Below are 16,084 nucleotides of genomic sequence, written 5' to 3'. Positions count from 1 at the left end.
CAATGGCTCGACGGGAGCCAATCGGTTCGAAGGAACCACATCAGCAACCTGCTCACCTAGCTCCTCTCCTGGGATGGGACTCCATGGACACACAAGCCTGGGCATCCCCTCAAGCACAGCTATGGTCTCGCCCATGGCTCTCCAGGGCACCTCAGAAGTGCTCTGCAGCGCAGGCCCTCAGCGACAACATGGGGTAACCATGTGCCCTGCATCTGGGCATCTCCAGGGTGGGGCAGAGGTGTTCCTAGACTGCACATGGGGAAACCGAGGCACCAAAGGCACCCCAGAGTCTCCCATCCCCAGCTCCAACCACTGAGCCCTCATCCATCTTGCCTCAGCTGGCAGCCTCTGGCGTTGGAAGGCCGGGAAGGGGGAGAGCAGGGAGAGCCAAGGGATATTTATTCAGTTGGCTGGAGAAGCCCAAGTAGGCCGAGGAGCTAATGTAATCCAAGTGTCCACGCTCTTTCCTGGCAGGTGCCCAGCCTGGCAGGGCCTGGCGCTGCTGCAGCCTGGATTCCGAGTCACTGCTGCCCCCGACAGGTCAGTACTTCATGTCTTCAGACCGCTGCATGGCACGGCCATGCAGGCCTAGGGCTCCTTGGGACCGGCCAAGCAGCCAGCCAAGCACAAGCAATGTGCTGGCTGAGCAAAGTCGGGAGCCCCCCCAGAACCCCACTCCAGTGCTGCAGGCAGACCTGCCAGGGAAGGCTGCCAAGGAGCCAGGGGACTTGGAAGGACGTGAGGCGCCTGTGCCCAGAGCCAGAGGGACCGTCGGAGAGCACGAGGGGGGGAAGCCAGGAAGAGCAGCTGCAAGGGTCTGCAGGACTGGAGCAGGACTGAAGGGCCAGGGACTGGGATTCCCCCCACCGCTAGGGAGAGCCCGTTTCGGGGGTGGGGAAGAGCTCTTTTGCGGTGGGCGGTAGGGTGGTCCGGGAGCCGAGGGCTTTGGGTGGTGCTGTGCCCCCGATGTGAGAAGAACCGCTCCCCCAGCGAGGACTGGCAGGGAGGCAGCCCCTCATCCCGTGGTGTCCCAGGACCGCGCTCTCCCTCCGGTGCCAAAGGCCGAGAGGCAGCAGGTGCGGGCACAGCGCCCCATTCCCTGGCGCTGAGCAAAGGAGAGGAGGAGCTGGCGGTGGGGGAGAAGAGAGCTGCTGGAGGAGGTTTTGTTTTCAGTCTTGGGCTGCGGGATGCAAAGCAGGGAACCCCAAGCTGGTGTCTAAGCTCCCTAAACCCCCCAGAAGGACTTGATTGAGGGGTTCTGGTTGTACCTACACGCTCTGCTTGGGACTGTTCCTGTCGTCTAATAAACCTTCTGTTTTACTGGCTGGCTAAGGAAGAGGGGTGCAGGGCCCTGACTTCCCCACACTCCGTGACACCTGCCCCAGTGCTTATGCCCTGCCCACTGCCCTGAGTGTCAGGGCACTGTATGGACCGGGGTGAAGCCAGCCGAGACAGAGGGGGCCATGCAGCCCAGTACCACCCTCCTCTGCTCACACAGGACTGGGAGCTAGAATGTAAGCCACCTCCGTGGGGGTGGGGGGTATGTTTTTCCACTGCCCTCTGCTGGATGGAATCAGAACTGCTCACCCACATGTCAGAGGCCCCATACAGTTCCCGGTTTGTGGAGACTCTCCCGAAGAGGCTCCAAGTTCTCTCCCTGGCCACATCTTAGTGATGCTGTACCTGACCCAGGCCCACAGGATGGCTGCACAGTGGATGACGAGGGGGGTGCAGAGCTGTTTCCCCAAGGAAAGCCCAGGCAGGGTAGCAGGGAGTGCCTCGTGCCCCAGGGGCAGCTCAGTGCCCCTTGTGTGGGCTTCAGTCTCTGCTCCTGGGGACAGGTCAACAGCATAACACCTCCCCCTGCACTGGTGGCTCTCCCCGCTGCCTGCGTGGGGCAGGGCTGACCTGGCACACCCTTTCCTGCTCCCATCGGCTGTCCTGGCAGTGGGCCGGCTGGGGGGTTCCCCCTGCTCCCAGAGAGGTACAGCTCTGGGGCATCGACGCTGCAGTGCCCAGGGCTGCCCCACCCCACGGAGACTGCAGCCAAGTCAGCCCCATACAGCACTGGCCTGGAAGCTGCCTCAGAGAATGGGATGGCTTCAGTGCTCCTCCTGTTAACCTGGGGAATGGTGCTATCCCCAGGGGCCAGCCCCCTGCCGCTCTGCAGGGTTGTGGGGGGGTCCCCACCGATCTAGGGGCCCTGAGACAGGGGGATCCCCAGGGACCATCCTCTCATCGCTGTGGGGTTGTGGGGGGATCTCTACCCATTTAGGGGGCTGGGGATCCCCACTGACCCAGGGGCTGGGGGTGGGGGGCACTCACCGAAGATGTCATCCTTGGCCAGGGCGTAGAGGATGCGGGAGGCCCCAATCAGGTTGCTCATGGAGGCTGAGAGGGTGGACGAGTAGATGCCAATGATGACAAAGGGGGGCCAGACATTGATGTCCCGCAGGAAGCCGTAGTCCTTCTGGAGCAGGATCCTGCCAACGGGGCAAGGGGGGTGAGCCGGGGCACCTCTCTGCATCAGCTCTCTGTGCCCCCTTCCCTGTAGGGCACCGCCCAGCCGCCTGCTCTCTGCACCCCCTCTCCCACAGGGCATGGCCCAGAGGCTGGCTCTCTGCATCCCCTTCCCAGCAAGGCACCACCCAGCTGCCTGACGCCTGCTCTCTGCACTCCCTTTCCCTGTATGGCACTGCCCAGCCACCTGGTCCCCACTCTCTGCCACATGGGGCCACACTTCTTGGACCAGAGCCATGAGCACTGCTGAATGGGAAATCTGCCCCTTCTCCCCCAAGGTGCCAGGCGCAGCCACCCCCCCCCGAGAGGGGAACTGGAAAGCTCCAGGCGTAGCACAGACACACCTTGCTCCTCCATCACCTATACGGAGGGGTTTGTTTTTGCAGGGTCTCTCACAAACACTGTGTTTATTGTTTATTATGTGCTCTGCATGCCCCATCATGAGCATCGTGCAGGCAGATGCAGTACCGTGGGGGGTCCCCAAGGGGCTGAGGAGATGGGCACGAGCAGGGGCTCCCCAAAAGGCCAGGTATGGCCTGGGAGGGGTGTGTCTCTGACAGGCCAAGGGGACGTGGCAGGAGCAGGGGGGGCCTGACAGGCTGATGGGACCGGCACAGGAGTGCAGGGGGTCCCTGACGTGCTGAGGCGCTGGGGGCCAGAGCAGGGGGGTTCCCTGACAGGCCGAGAGCGTGTGTGTGTGTGGGGGGGGTATCCGTGACAGGTCAAGAGGACAGGCACAGAGTGCGGGGGGGTCTCTGACGTACTGAGGTAGTGGGGGCCAGAGCAGGGGGGGTTCCCTGACGGGTCAAGGGCGTGTGTGTGTGTAGAGGGGGTGTCCGTGACAGGCCAAGTGGACAGGCACAGGAGTGCGGGAGGTCCCTGACACGCTGAGGTGGTGGGGGCCAGAGCAGGGGGGTTCACTGATGGGCCGAGGGTGTGGGCGTGGGGCGGGGTCTGTGACAGGCCAAGAGAACAGGCACAGAGTGCAGGGGGTCCCTGACATACTGAGGCAGTGGGGGCCAGAGCAGGGGGGTTCCCTGATGGCCGAGGGGGTGGCCATGGGGGTTCCGTGACCGAGTCCCTGAACATTGCAGCCCCTGCAGAGCACAATTCCTTATGCGGAGCCCCCAGGCGGCTTGCGGTAATTGCTCTCCTAGCCCATCACCGAGCCAGGGGCCAGCTGGAGCCAATTGCTGCCATCGCTCTCCCAGGAGGCGGCGTGTGGGGCCAGGGCCGATCGATAGCAAAGCAGTTACAGCCAGGCTGGGAGACGGCTCGCACTGGGCCCTGGCTTAATCAAACCATCCAGCCCCGAGTCAGCTGATTTCCAGGAGGACCTAAAGCAGCCCCCACCCCCACTGCCTGCCCTCACAGCGGGGCCAGCTCCGCTGGGGCACGTCATTGGCCAAGTCCTGTCCTGGAGCCGCGACGGGGGTGCACAAAGGACACCGGCATCGGGGCCATGGTCACAGACAGGGGCGCCTGGGGTCAGGCTGGCACCGGGTGGCGCTTCCAGCCTGTGGTTTGTTTTGTAAACGCGGCAGGGCAAGGCTGGTACGGCAACCTGGACCACACGCAGCAGCCTCCCCAGCGTGACATCACGCCCATCTGCCACGGCAGCCTGGCCTTCCCTGCAGGCAAAGCACAGCCACCAGTGGGCTGATCAGTGGCTCCAACACAGCCCTGCCCGTGGGGCAGCTGCTGTGCCCAGCTCCGGGCTTCCCAGGACACTGACCGAACATTCTGCCAGGGCCAGGCTCCGCTCCTGGGTGGAGACACGGGCAAGGGAACCGGGAGATTTTACCTTCTGCACATCAGGGTGTGCCTCCAAGTGACGCAGCTGGGCGGGGTGACCCAGGGCTGGGCTAGCAGGGGGCTGCGGGTCGGGACTGAGGGGCACTGCAGAGCTGTGTGGGGACCCCAGGGCTGGACCAAGCAAGACATCACTTGGGCCACGTCTGGCTGCAGGGGACGCGCTGTGATTTGCATCACACCAGTGGCTGGAGTTTCTAATACTTCCAGGGAAAGTGCAGGGGAAGTGGACGTCTAGGTAACTCACCCGTCACTTGCTGAATCAGAAAACCAGCACGGGAGAGACCCGGTGCCGTCAGGCCTCTGTGTCAGCTCCTGGACTTGTGGATTTTAGGGCTACTCTCTCGGAGGCCCTGGGAACCCCTTCCTGATGTGGGAACACGGGCAGGCCAGGCCAGGCCAGCTTGCATGTGAAGGGAATTTCCTTTCTGAGGCAGCATCCAGGCTGGGACATCAGCTCTGGGGCCTGGCAATGCCCGGTTGTGGCCCATTTGTCCTCTGGCTGCTGCCCCCAGCCCCCAGGGTATCACTACAGCTTGGTAGGAGCATCCCGGGCCACGTGGGCAGATTCCCGCTGCTGGCGCGAAAGGTGGATTCTCAGAGCCGCTCGGCAGCCGAGCTGCCTGGCCACGAGCGTTTCATTGTGGGTTGGAAGCCACGCAAGCCATCCATCAGCTGGGAGCCACCTCCCCGGGGTTTACGAGACAGCGGCCTATAAAGCTCCCGGCCCCGCAGCAGCCAACTGGCTGAAACTCAGTGAGGAACTAAGCGGGGAAGGAGCCGTTTGCTGATGCTTTACAAGGATACAAATGGCCCAGCATTTAATTGGATTTTAACAAGAGCCTGAGAGCAGGTGGGAGATAAATTAGCCCAGATCTGAAACCTCAGTGTATCTGGCAATTAATACCTAATTATCTGGAAATTGATCCCCTTGCTCAGAGTGGCAGGAGAGCGGATGGCCCAATGTGGGGGCCCAGGACAAGCTCTCCGCACCCCAGCTTGCAACACACCCGCTCAGGAACCCCGGTCCAGCCCCGCTGCTCTGGCTGGCTGCCCCTCGGCTGCATTTCAAGGGCTGGCTCCACATGTGAGACAGCAGGAGGGTCACCCAGCCCCTCACCCACTGGGCTGGACAGCCCCAGTTCCATTGTACAGGGTGTCTGCACCAGCCCTTGGCACTCAAAGTCCTGCCATCTCCACAGGGACAGAAGCCCCCCTGGGACCTCTCCCTCGGGGCTGGGTTTGTCCCGAGTCTTCACACACTGCCCGATATGCTCCTCCCCAGAGCAGGCTTCTGCCCCTAGCCTGAGAATTAGCACTGCTGGTGTGAATGGAGGGGGTGGGGTGCCTGCCAGCAGGGGGCATGCAGGAGGTGCCCCTGCCAGGCAGGCCCCAAACATGCACGATGTGGGAGGAGCCGTAGAAAGAATGGTAGATGGGGCCACCTAAATTGCAGCTCTTGTAGGCTTGGTCTTGAGGCTGATAGGACCAAGCATGACCCAGGGCTCGGCTCCCAGCTACCCAACTCCGGGGGCAGGAATGCTCTCCAACAGGGGGCAGCCCCCTTCCTGCAGGCCACAGGACTTACAGCAGGGATGAGTCAGGCCTATTATCCCCAGTGACTGGAGGGGAAACCGAGGCAGAGCCTTGTCCGTGGCAGCAGAGAGGGGGCAGGTGCCAGAGGTAAATCACAGCCCCTAGGTTTCCAGTTCCCCATCACGTGCTTGCTCCTGACTAAGTCTGGTCAGGCCAGCCCCCGCGGTGCTGGCCTGCTTGACCCGGCTTTGAGCAGCTGGAGCTATCCACCCGGGCGTGGGAGGCTGGGGAGGGGAGTGGGGAGCCCCCTGGAGGGCAGGACGGAATCAGAGACCCCCCTCCCCTGATGCCATCCAGTAGGCAGGAGGCCACTACTCTGGATCTCGCTGGCAGAGCTATCCCTGGCACTGCCCAAGCTCTGCTGTACCACCTTCTGGCCTTTGGGGGCTGGGCAGGGCTGTGCACACTGCCTGCTCCCAAGGCACTGGGTGCCCCGTCAGCGCTCAGCCAGTGACAACCGCCTGGGGGTTGGAGGCAGGGGTGAGGGCCATGCCCTGGGCCCCTCTCACTACTCAGTGTGTGTGTGTGTGGGGTGGGGGGGGAGCGAAGCCCATTACCCATTCCTGAGTGACAGCACCGCACCAGCCTGTCCCCCTGTCGCTCTGAGTAATGGTTGTGCATTAAGATATTAGCCGCTGACAACTATAACTCTCCCGCTTCCTGCCAGCTGCCTGCCACTGGCCCGATTTATGGCACCACTTTCCAGAGTGGAAAATTAACAGCTGAGCCCGGGGCGTGCTTCGGGCGGCCCCACGCCGGCACAGCAAGGCAGACATTGCCCGGCAACCCCGCAGGGCCCCAGCTCGGGGACGGGGAGCGGAACTGGACCAAGCAGGCACTACCGGGCATGGTGGCATTGCTGGCACAGCAGCATGGCATGAGCTTGTGGTGAGGCCCTGGGCCTCAGCCCTTGCGAGCTGCCAGCCCGCAGCTGGGAGGGGCAGGCTCCCGATGGCCTGGGATGACACCAATCCCAGAGCCCCCCAGCCCGCCCACGCCTAAGTGTCTGCCAGACCCAAATCAACACAGCACTTCTGCAGGTGGATTGCTCAGCAAACCCCTGGCCCAAGCCAGCCTGCTGCCCATCCTCCCCAGCACAGCAGCCTTCCCTGTGCTCCGGCTTCACTCCGCCCTGAGGGATGGGCTGCCCCCCCCCCCCCGGGAGCTGGGCATTCAGCCCCGTCAATGGAGGGTCTGTGGCTACGCTCTGGCGGGGGGTGGCTCGGGCTGGGAGCGCGTACCTGTCGCAGGTGCAGCACAGCGTGAAGGCCAGCAGGTTGTAGATGAGGTAGGTGAAGAGCACAGCGGCGATGGTGCCTCTGGGGATGGAGTAGCTGGGGCGTTTCAGATCCCCTGCAGGGGAAAGCGAGGGGAGGCCGTCAGCCCTGCCCCATCTCCCCCGCCCCCCTGTCCTGCCCCCCGTCTCTGCCCCCTCCTCACCTGACATGTTGGAGCCGGCCATGATGCCGGTGCAGCCGTTGAACATGACGGCGAAGACGGTGCTGAAGGTCATCACACGCCCCGTGGTGTAGTCCACGCCGTAGGCAGCTGCCAGGGCACAGGGGAGATGTGAGGAAGGCCCAGCAGCCCCAGCACCGAGCCCCGAATGCAGCCCGGAGCGCGGGCACTGGCTCCGCCGCCCTCCCCACCTAGCTCAAGTGCTGCATCAGGCCAGGCTGAGTGTGTCGGGCAAGGGCAGGGCCGAGGTCAGCCCCACGGACCGGTCTCCGCCGAGCGAAACTGGCATGGGCGCCTGCTGGCCATGGGGCAGCACCACTCGGGGCACAGCCCTGGAGGCAGCCGCCACTCTGCCAGGGAGCTTCCCAGTGAAGCCACTCTGGCAGGGCATGAGGCTCCGGGGACAGCCAAGGCACAGCCCTTGCCATCTGCCTCTAGTGGCACCGGGCTGGGGCAGGTTGTGGGCACGGCCATCTTGGCAGTAAAGCTGGAAGATGGCTCATGGCCTGGGCCTTTGCTGGGAGAACTGTAACCCCCAAGGAGAGTCCCAGCGAAGTGCCAGGCTCTGCTGGGCAGAGGGGGATGGTGGGCAGGCAGGCCAGGTGAGGGGTTGCTAGGCAGGGTTGAGGGGTGGTGGGCAGGCTGGGTTGAGCAGGGGGTGGGCGAGTTGGTGAGGGGTTGCCAGGCAGGGTTGGGAATGTGGCAGGCAGGCCAGGTGAGGTGTTGCCAGGCAGGGTCAGGGATGTGGCGGGCAGGCCAGGTGAGGCATTGCCAGGCAGGGTCAGGGATGTGGCGGGCAGGCCAGGTGAGGCGTTGCCAGGCACGGTGGGGAATGTGGCAGGCAGGCCGGGTGAGGCGTTGCCAGGCAGGGTTGGACAGGCTGGGTGAGGCGTTGCCAGGTGCAGGGTGATCAGGTCAGGCAGGCTGGGTGAGGGGTCCCCAGGTGCAGGGTGGTCGGGTCAGGTAGGCCAGGTGAGGCGTTGCCAGGCAGGGTAGGGAATGTGGCAGGCAGGCCAGGTGAGGCGTTGCCAGGCAGGGTTGGACAGGCTGGGTGAGGCGTTGCCAGGTGCAGGGTGGTCGGGGCAGGTAGGCCAGGTGAGGTGTTGCCAGGCAGAGTCGGGAATGTGGCGGGCAGGCCGGGTAAGGTGTTGCCAGGCAGGGTAGGGAATGTGGCAGGCAGGCCAGGTGAGGCGTTGCCAGGCAGGGTTGGACAGGCTGGGTGAGGGGTTGCCAGGTGCAGGGTGGCCGGGTCGAGCAGGCCGGGTGAGGGGTCGCCAGGTGCAGGGTGGTCGGGTCGGGTAGGCCAGGTAAGGCGTTGCCAGGCAGGGTCGGGAATGTGGCGGGCAGGCCAGGTGAGGCGTGGCCAGGCAGGGTTGGACAGGCTGGGTGAGGCGTTGCCAGGTGCAGGGTGATCAGGTCGGGTAGGCCGGGTGAGGGGATACCACGCTGAGAGCAGAGTCAGATGGTGTCCACCTGCCAGGTTGCCCTGCAGGGTGTCAAGCCGGAAGCCGGTGAAGGAGCCATTGATGGCGAGGGAGCCGTTGCCCTCCGGCAGCAGCAGCGGCACCACAGTGGGGCCCACGGCGAAGAAGCTGACGAAGACGGTGACCAGCACCAGCATGACGATGAGGAAGATGAGGAAGGTGGCCTTGGCGTAGATGGAGGCTCCCACCAGGCAGACCAGCAGGCAGACCAGCAGCAGGGCCGTGCCATACAGCAGCTCGTACCAGTAGCTGCGGGGCAGGACCTGGAAGCTGCTGCCCATGGTGTGACCTGCCAGGAGACAGGGCGGATTAGGGGGCCATGGCGTGAGGGCAGCTCCCCACACACCCCATGCCTTGGGACGGAAGCGCAGGCCTCTGCTGGGGCTGCCAGTGGGGGGGCCAATCAGTGCCAGCTTTCTGCTGTGCCCACCTGGGCACCAGACTGAGCCCCCCACACTCCCTACACAGAGCCCTGAGGGCCAGGCCCTGCCATGCTGGGTGGGGCAGGACCATTCCTGGAAAGGGGGAAACTGAGGCGCAGGGCAAGACAGGGCCTCACCCAAAATCAGGGAGGGAGCCAGTGACAGAGCTGGACAGGGACCCAGGCATCCAAGGCCCCTGCTCTCACTGTACGGGCAAGGTCCCCTCCTTCCAGGAGCAGAGCGGTTCGCGGGCAGTTTCCTGGGGTAACAGCAGCCAAGCCAGCGGCCCTGCCCCCTCTCTGGGTTGCTCTCTGGCTATTCAGGGAACTGCAGCCCCATAACAAGACCCATGAACTCCAGGGGATGCCCCTACCTCAGCTCTGGCAGGGTAGCGCTGCCTCCAGCCCGCCCACCCTGGGCACTGGCACAACCTGCGGGCTGGAGCCAGGGTCAGACGGGCCCGTCCTGGGGAAGGCGGTGGTGGAGGGAGTGACCAGGCAGACAAGCTGGGCTGTTGGGGGTGAGGGGTGGGGGACCCCACTTACCCAGCGGGACCCCGAAGATGTCGATGATGGCCTCCACCAGCCCCAGGATGTACAGGGCACTGCCGCAGACGTTGGCCAGGAAGAACATGATCCCGATGCTGCCTCCGAACTCGGGGCCGAGCGCACGGCTGATCATGTCTGCGCCGGGGTCAAGGAACACCAAGAGCTCGGGGGGACCCCAGCTTCAGCAGCTCCTGCCTGCCCCCTGGCCTGCAGGAGCCCAGGGAGACACTCTGCAGGGCCAGGCCCTGGCGCCAGCCCATTGTGCCCTGATTCCATGGCAGGAGCTGGCCCATGGCACAGGAGGTGTGTGGGAGGCAGGGGGTGTCCCTGTGCCCAGCATAGCGGCTGCTCTGGGGTGTAGCATATCCTTAGTGACCTGGATCAGTTCCCAGCTGGCTGTGGTGAGCAGGGTGAGAGCCCAGGGCCCTCAGCTTCCCTTTAACGCTTCCCTTCCAGTTAACGCTGGTGAGGATTTCCCCTTCCCCGCGGGACCACGGGGCCGGCCGCCTGAGGCCACAGCCCAGCTGGGAAGGGAGCACGTGCTGGGAATATGGGTGAGTGCAGCAAAGCAAAGCCTCTGGTTGGCAAACGGGCACAGCCTGACCCTTCCCCAGGGCACACGGCTGCCGGCCAGGGACACAGGCTGTGGGGATTTTGGTCTGTCTGTGGACCCCCGGAGCTCGCCCCCGCCCCCAAGTGCATGCAAGGGGACCAGCTCTGCCGGGCCGGGCTGCTGCCCCACAGACCCAGACCAAGAGGAACCGGGCCGGATGGGCTGTTGAGAGAAGGGCAGCGCCAGGGCAGGGGTGCCAGGGAAGGATACAGTAGGCTCCGCCAGCGTCCAGCGCCCCATTGGTGGAGATGGCACACACCGACAGCACCGTCATGCCGATGATGACATAGGCCACCACGAACATGCCCAGCGCCTCGTACAAGCCCGCCTGGCCCACCACAAACCCTGCCGGCAGAGTGGGGGAGTAAGGGGAAGGGGGAGCGTGGCACGCAGCCCCCACCTCCTGCCGGCCAACTGCTCCCTGTGGAGCCAGGCCAGCCCTGAGTGACAGGGCCCAGAGTGCCCCCGTCCCCCAAGGACAAGGGTGGGGGACATGGCACAGGAGCCCTGGGCAGGCCAGGGGGAAGGGGTATCCCCCTACCTCAAGAACCTGACCCTTGGGCCTGCTCCCTCCGCACTGCTAGAGACCAGTGGGGGACCTGCTAGAGGCCTGGGGTGCTGGGAGCCCGAGCACCCGTCCCCGCTGTGCAGCTCCAGCTGCTTCGCTTCAGGGAAAAGAGCAATGAGCAGAGCCCCCGCGCTGCGGCACGAGGGGCTTAACGCTAAGCACCGGGGGATTAAAACAACACTCAGCCCCACGCGCAGGGAGAGCCTTGAGACAGCACAGGGGGGGTCGGGGGGAAAACAGCACCCACGAAGGGCGCGGGGGGGGCAGGAAACCAGCAAATCACCAGGGCAAGTCCCTGTACATCCACCCCAGCCTGGTGTCCCCAAGGACAGGGGGAGCCGGAGCAGGGAGGAATCCAGCCTCTAGCCGTTCCTGTGGGAACAATGCCCAGGGTGATGGGAGGAGGCCAGCATACCAAGCTGCCCACCGGGGCACTGGCCTGGCCTCCCCCTGCCCCCATGGCCATTCGATGGCTGCTAAGTGCCTGGCCCCTAGTGGGTGTGAGGGAGGGGCAGCTCCCATGGGGCTGCTGGGAGGGAGCAGTCACTGCCCCCCCCCACCTGATCCCCTCCTGTCATTCTGCCACCCTCTCCCCTATCCCAGATACAGCTCTTGGAGGTTTCGCTTTCCTGCGCTGGGGAAGGACGACACCAGCCCAGCTCCCTGCAGCCCCACAGCTGCTTCTGCTGGTACCAGCTACCTCTGGGCACCGCAGGCAGTGGCCGGGAGGGAATCACTGCAGGGAAACAGCCAGCTGCTCCAGTGGAACAGCAAAGTGAGACTCCCCGGACTCGGGTCTCTGTCTCCATGGGTCCCACATGTGGGCAGAGAACCCAGGTTCACAGGATCAGGCAAAACCAGACACCATGTGCCCCTGGGCTGCATTTGCAGGCAGCGCCAGATGGAGCAAAGGAAGGAGAGAACCACCGCCACGCGAGGAACCCGGCGCACTCAGGCTCGTCCTGGGGAATGCAGGAAGTGCCTATTCCACAGAGAACTAGGATGGGCACAAAGCGAGTGAGCGATGCCACGGCCTCTCCTGCCCACCCAGCAGCCTGTCAGCTTTAGCTACGCACCAATAAGCATAACGAGCAGTGGACAAAGCCCCTAAAAGAGAGGGGGCAAACGGGACAGGCACCGGTGACCCACCGGGAGGAGATGGGACCGGCGTCCCCAGCACAAATCCACCCCAGGGGCAGGCCAGAGTGGAGAGACAGCTCTAACTTCCAGGCACTGTGGCATCAGCCTTTGGCTCCCTCCATGCCAGCCCTTTGGGGGGATCTCGGCTGCAGCTCCACTGAGCGTGGCTACTGCGCTGCGCCAGGTGAGAGAGGGCTTTTAACACGGCAGCTCTAAACAGCAGGTTTCAAATGCCTGTGGCTGCCTGCGCCCAGCCTCTCCCAGTAAATAAGGAAGTGTTATTTTCTCCTTCTCATAACACAAGAATCAGGGGTCACCCAAAGAAATTAACAGGCAGCAGGTTTCAAACAACCAAAAAGAAGTATTTCTTCACACAACGCACAGTCAACCTGTGGAACTCACTGCCAGGGGATGCCGTGAAGGCCAAAACTGTAGCAGCGTTCAAAAGAGAACTAGATAAATTCATGGAGGACGGGTCCATCAATGGCCGTTAGCCAGGGAGGTAACCTCATGCTCCAGGTGTCCCTAGCCACTGACTGCCAGAAGCTGGGAGGGGGCGACAGGGGATGGGTCAGTCAATGATCGCCCTGTTCTGTTCGTTCCTTCTGGGGCACCTGGCACCAGCCTCTGTCGGAGGGCAGGACACAGAGCTAGATGGACCATTGGGCTGACCCAGTGGGGCCATTCTGATGTTCTACAGCTATGTGACTCCCACGGCGCGGGCGTCCCCAAAGGCCGGTGCAGAGGGGCTGGGGGTGGAACTAGACCCAGCAGCACTGACTGTAAACACCCACTGGAAAGGCTGGCCCTCAGCAGGGAAGTTTCCGGGATCACGGGAACGCCGCCAAGCGCCCGAGAGCCCCGCTGCCTGCGCAGGCCAAGAGATGGAAGGCGTCAGGCCGGGTGAGCCTTTGCTGACAGCCCCGTCCCCACAGCCCAGGGCAACTCAGCCTGCCAAGGGATCCAGGCGAATCACTCCCACCCCCAGGAAAGGGCCCGGAGACTCCAGCCAAGAAGAGAGGCCATGGCCATGCTGGGCACTTAGGACAAGGAACGGAAGAGGAACGGGGTGGGGGGAGGGCTTGCCTGGGCTGTGTCATTTCTGCACAAAGAGTCAGCAAGAACTCAGACATCAGGGAGAAGAGAGACCAATTCAGACGGGTCTTCTCCACGGGGCCTGGGATAACTCCCTTCCTCCCTCCTCAAAAAAAAACCTGGACCAGGATCACTCCCCCCGCCCCTACCCAAATTGGGCCAGGATCGCTCCCCCGACCCAACTGACCCCAGCCAGGATGCTCCTCCCAGGAGTAATGCCCCAGTTTCAGATCTGACACCTGGGAGAGGAATGTGGGCTGTGACAGAGGCCTGGCCTAGCAAGGGCGGCCCAGCAACCCACTGGCCTGGTTCTTTGGGCAGGGGTGGGGGTGTAGTTACTGTTTGCACAACCCAGGCTGAAAAGTACCATGTCCAGAGCACCTGTTGCAATGATCAGTGTGAAAGGGAGAGCATCACTGCCCTCTGCTGGATGGACTCAGAACTGCACACCAAAGTGGCATCATAGGCCCCATGCCGCTCTCAGAGACTCTCCCTTTGCTCCAAAGGCAGAGGATAGAGCTTCTGGAGCAGGGGGAGCCAAGTTCTATCCCTGCCGCCCCCAGGAAGTCATCAGGGGCCATGGACCGGTTACCGAACAGGCCAAACAAGCCACAGTGCAAGACCTGCACCGCCCAGGAGCAGGGCTCCCCTCCCCAAGCAAGCTGTGGTATCCTGCTAATTAGACTGTGACCTCCTTGGGGCCGGGGTTTGACCCTTTAATGGCCCGTAGAGCCCCAGGCACCCCAGCAGTGAGGACTCAGAGGAGACTGTGCAGAGGGGTGGCCAGGCGAGTGGGAGGGAGCTGGCTTGGGAAGTGACAGAACGGGGGGGCGCCTGGCAGTCAGGACGGGTTCATCCCTCCATGGTCGGGGAGCAGAGCAATCGGCAGCTTAGATCTCTCCTTCTCCCACATGCTGGCCCCCTCTTAATGCCCATTACCACGGCGTCTGCCAGCTGCCTGGATAGACGGAGCGCCGGGGCAGAGGACGTAAGGCCAACTTTACGCTATGCTTCACTAGAAAGGCTCCCCCAAGCTCTGGAGATGATGAAAGTAAAACCAAAGCCACAGGCTGAGGCAGCCAGGCAGATGCAGGGAGTGACCCAGACAGGAACCCCCCATGGCCCAAAGGGGAAGCAGCAGGCCATGGTGCCCCGCTATGCAGGCTGCTCTGGCACGTACGGAGTTGCTCCGCAGCGGCAATTGCCCATGACGAAGGCACTGGCTCCCATTCTCCTAGGACCGAGACACGGGATGGTGAGCGCTCCCAGTGCCGCCATCCCAGGATGCAGGGCGGCAGATGGTCCAGCCAAGTACACTGGCCCCCTTGTACTTAAGGCTTTGATGCACAGGACTTGACGAATTTAACAGCCGCGAACCCTGCTTGCCAGAAGCCACAGCCGGCGCGAGGCACGAGGGCCGGCCTGCACCATCCAGGGGCTACACCCTGCTGAGGCGCCATCCTCACCTCCCTCTCCTCCCCGGCTTCTCCTGCACCCGCAAAGCCACAGAATCAAACTTCAAGATGCCGCTTCTAATCGGGGGGGGGGGAGGGCTCCCCTTCTGGGTGCCCAGCTTCAGTCACAATGGCCTGACAGCCACCAGTGCCCATCAAAGCAGGCCCAGCAGGAGCAGGAAGCGCTTGGCCACTCTGACAAGTTGGCACGGGTGGCCCACTCCTCCTCCACTCGGCTACACCGGTGGGAGCCAGAAACAACTCCCAGAAGCCAATGGGACTATGCCGCTGTACGGCTGGGGTGGGCAAGATCAGAAACAGGCCCTGGGGGCCCCAAAATGAGAGGCCACTGCTGCAAAATCAGCCCCCGGCATCTCTGCGGCTGGGCTCAAGCAACAGCATGAAATTGACCCAGTTCTCGTCAGGGGAAGGGCTTCCCCCAGCGCAGCAGTGTGAAAGTAGCTGATTTCACCCCCGGAGCCCACTCCAGTCACACGCACGTGGCTTCTCCCACAATACGGGCTAGAAACTAGCTTCCAAGGCTTCCGTTCTGCAGAAGCTGGAGGCTCGGGCCTGCCCAGGCCACAGCAAGCTGCCCAACTCGGGCTTTGATGATTACTGGTGGGAAGCGCTTGACACACACTCACAAAACAACAGATTAAGGACCTAACTAAAGGAGGAGAACCCCAGAGAACTGGAGCTAGCAGGGCTCAGAGTGTGAAGCCCCTCGCTGCTCAGCGTTGGCTTGGCCATCATTACAGTAAAAGTGGTAAACAGAACTGCAGGTTGCCCGGCCAGCAGGACTGTGTCACAGGAAATTACTCATGCATCTGCCTGGGTTTTCCTACAAATCCAAGGCTCAGCACGGGGTGAGAACACGGGCTAATACAGTCCCAGTGTTTTGGAAGAACTCAGCGCTGGGGAAGGCCGGAGTTTTCTAGGGGATGCCCACACTGCAATCCCCAGGCAGCTCGAGTGAGACATACCCAACCTGGCTTTAACCCAGCTAGTGGGCGGAACTGCAGTGGCAAAGCTACGGCAGCTCAGTGAGAAGTTACCCAGGGCTCCGCGTGGTACAGTCCATACCGAACCGCGCGCTGCTATGGCTTCTCTGCTCCAGTATCCAAGCTAGATAGATGAATCCCGTCACAGACTCCCCGGGCGATGCTCTGGAACTGCTCCCCACAGTCCTGACTTTGGGGAGCCTCCTCTCCCTTGGAGCAGACTGTCTGCAGGACAGGGGGTTGGACTAGATGACCTCCCGAGGTCCCTTCCAACCCTGATATTCTATGATTCTATGACAAGAAGCTCACACGGCTTCACCTCCTGGGTCTGACCTTGGAGCATTCAGCATCCTCTGCCCCTCCAGGCACT

General features: G+C 63.0%; 1 protein-coding gene across 1 annotated transcript in view; it reads right to left on the bottom strand.

Moving 5' to 3' along the window:
* The window catches only part of LOC127056242 (solute carrier family 12 member 9-like), a 48,790-nt gene that overhangs the window by 29,588 nt on the left and 3,118 nt on the right, over positions 1-16,084 (bottom strand). Inside the window, exons 2-7 of the mRNA XM_050963786.1 lie at positions 10,664-10,798; positions 9,838-9,975; positions 8,860-9,159; positions 7,369-7,476; positions 7,170-7,281; positions 2,326-2,483 (exon numbers count right to left, since the gene is read on the bottom strand). Coding sequence (XP_050819743.1) covers positions 2,326-2,483; positions 7,170-7,281; positions 7,369-7,476; positions 8,860-9,159; positions 9,838-9,975; positions 10,664-10,798 — 951 coding nt within the window. The remainder of the gene's footprint in view (positions 1-2,325; positions 2,484-7,169; positions 7,282-7,368; positions 7,477-8,859; positions 9,160-9,837; positions 9,976-10,663; positions 10,799-16,084) is intronic.

The sequence above is a fragment of the Gopherus flavomarginatus genome, chromosome 8, assembly GCF_025201925.1.
Source record: "Gopherus flavomarginatus isolate rGopFla2 chromosome 8, rGopFla2.mat.asm, whole genome shotgun sequence".
Classification (NCBI taxonomy): Eukaryota; Metazoa; Chordata; order Testudines; family Testudinidae; genus Gopherus; species Gopherus flavomarginatus.
Note: the sequence above shows the minus strand (reverse complement) of the source record. Positions and strands in the feature narration are given on the sequence as shown.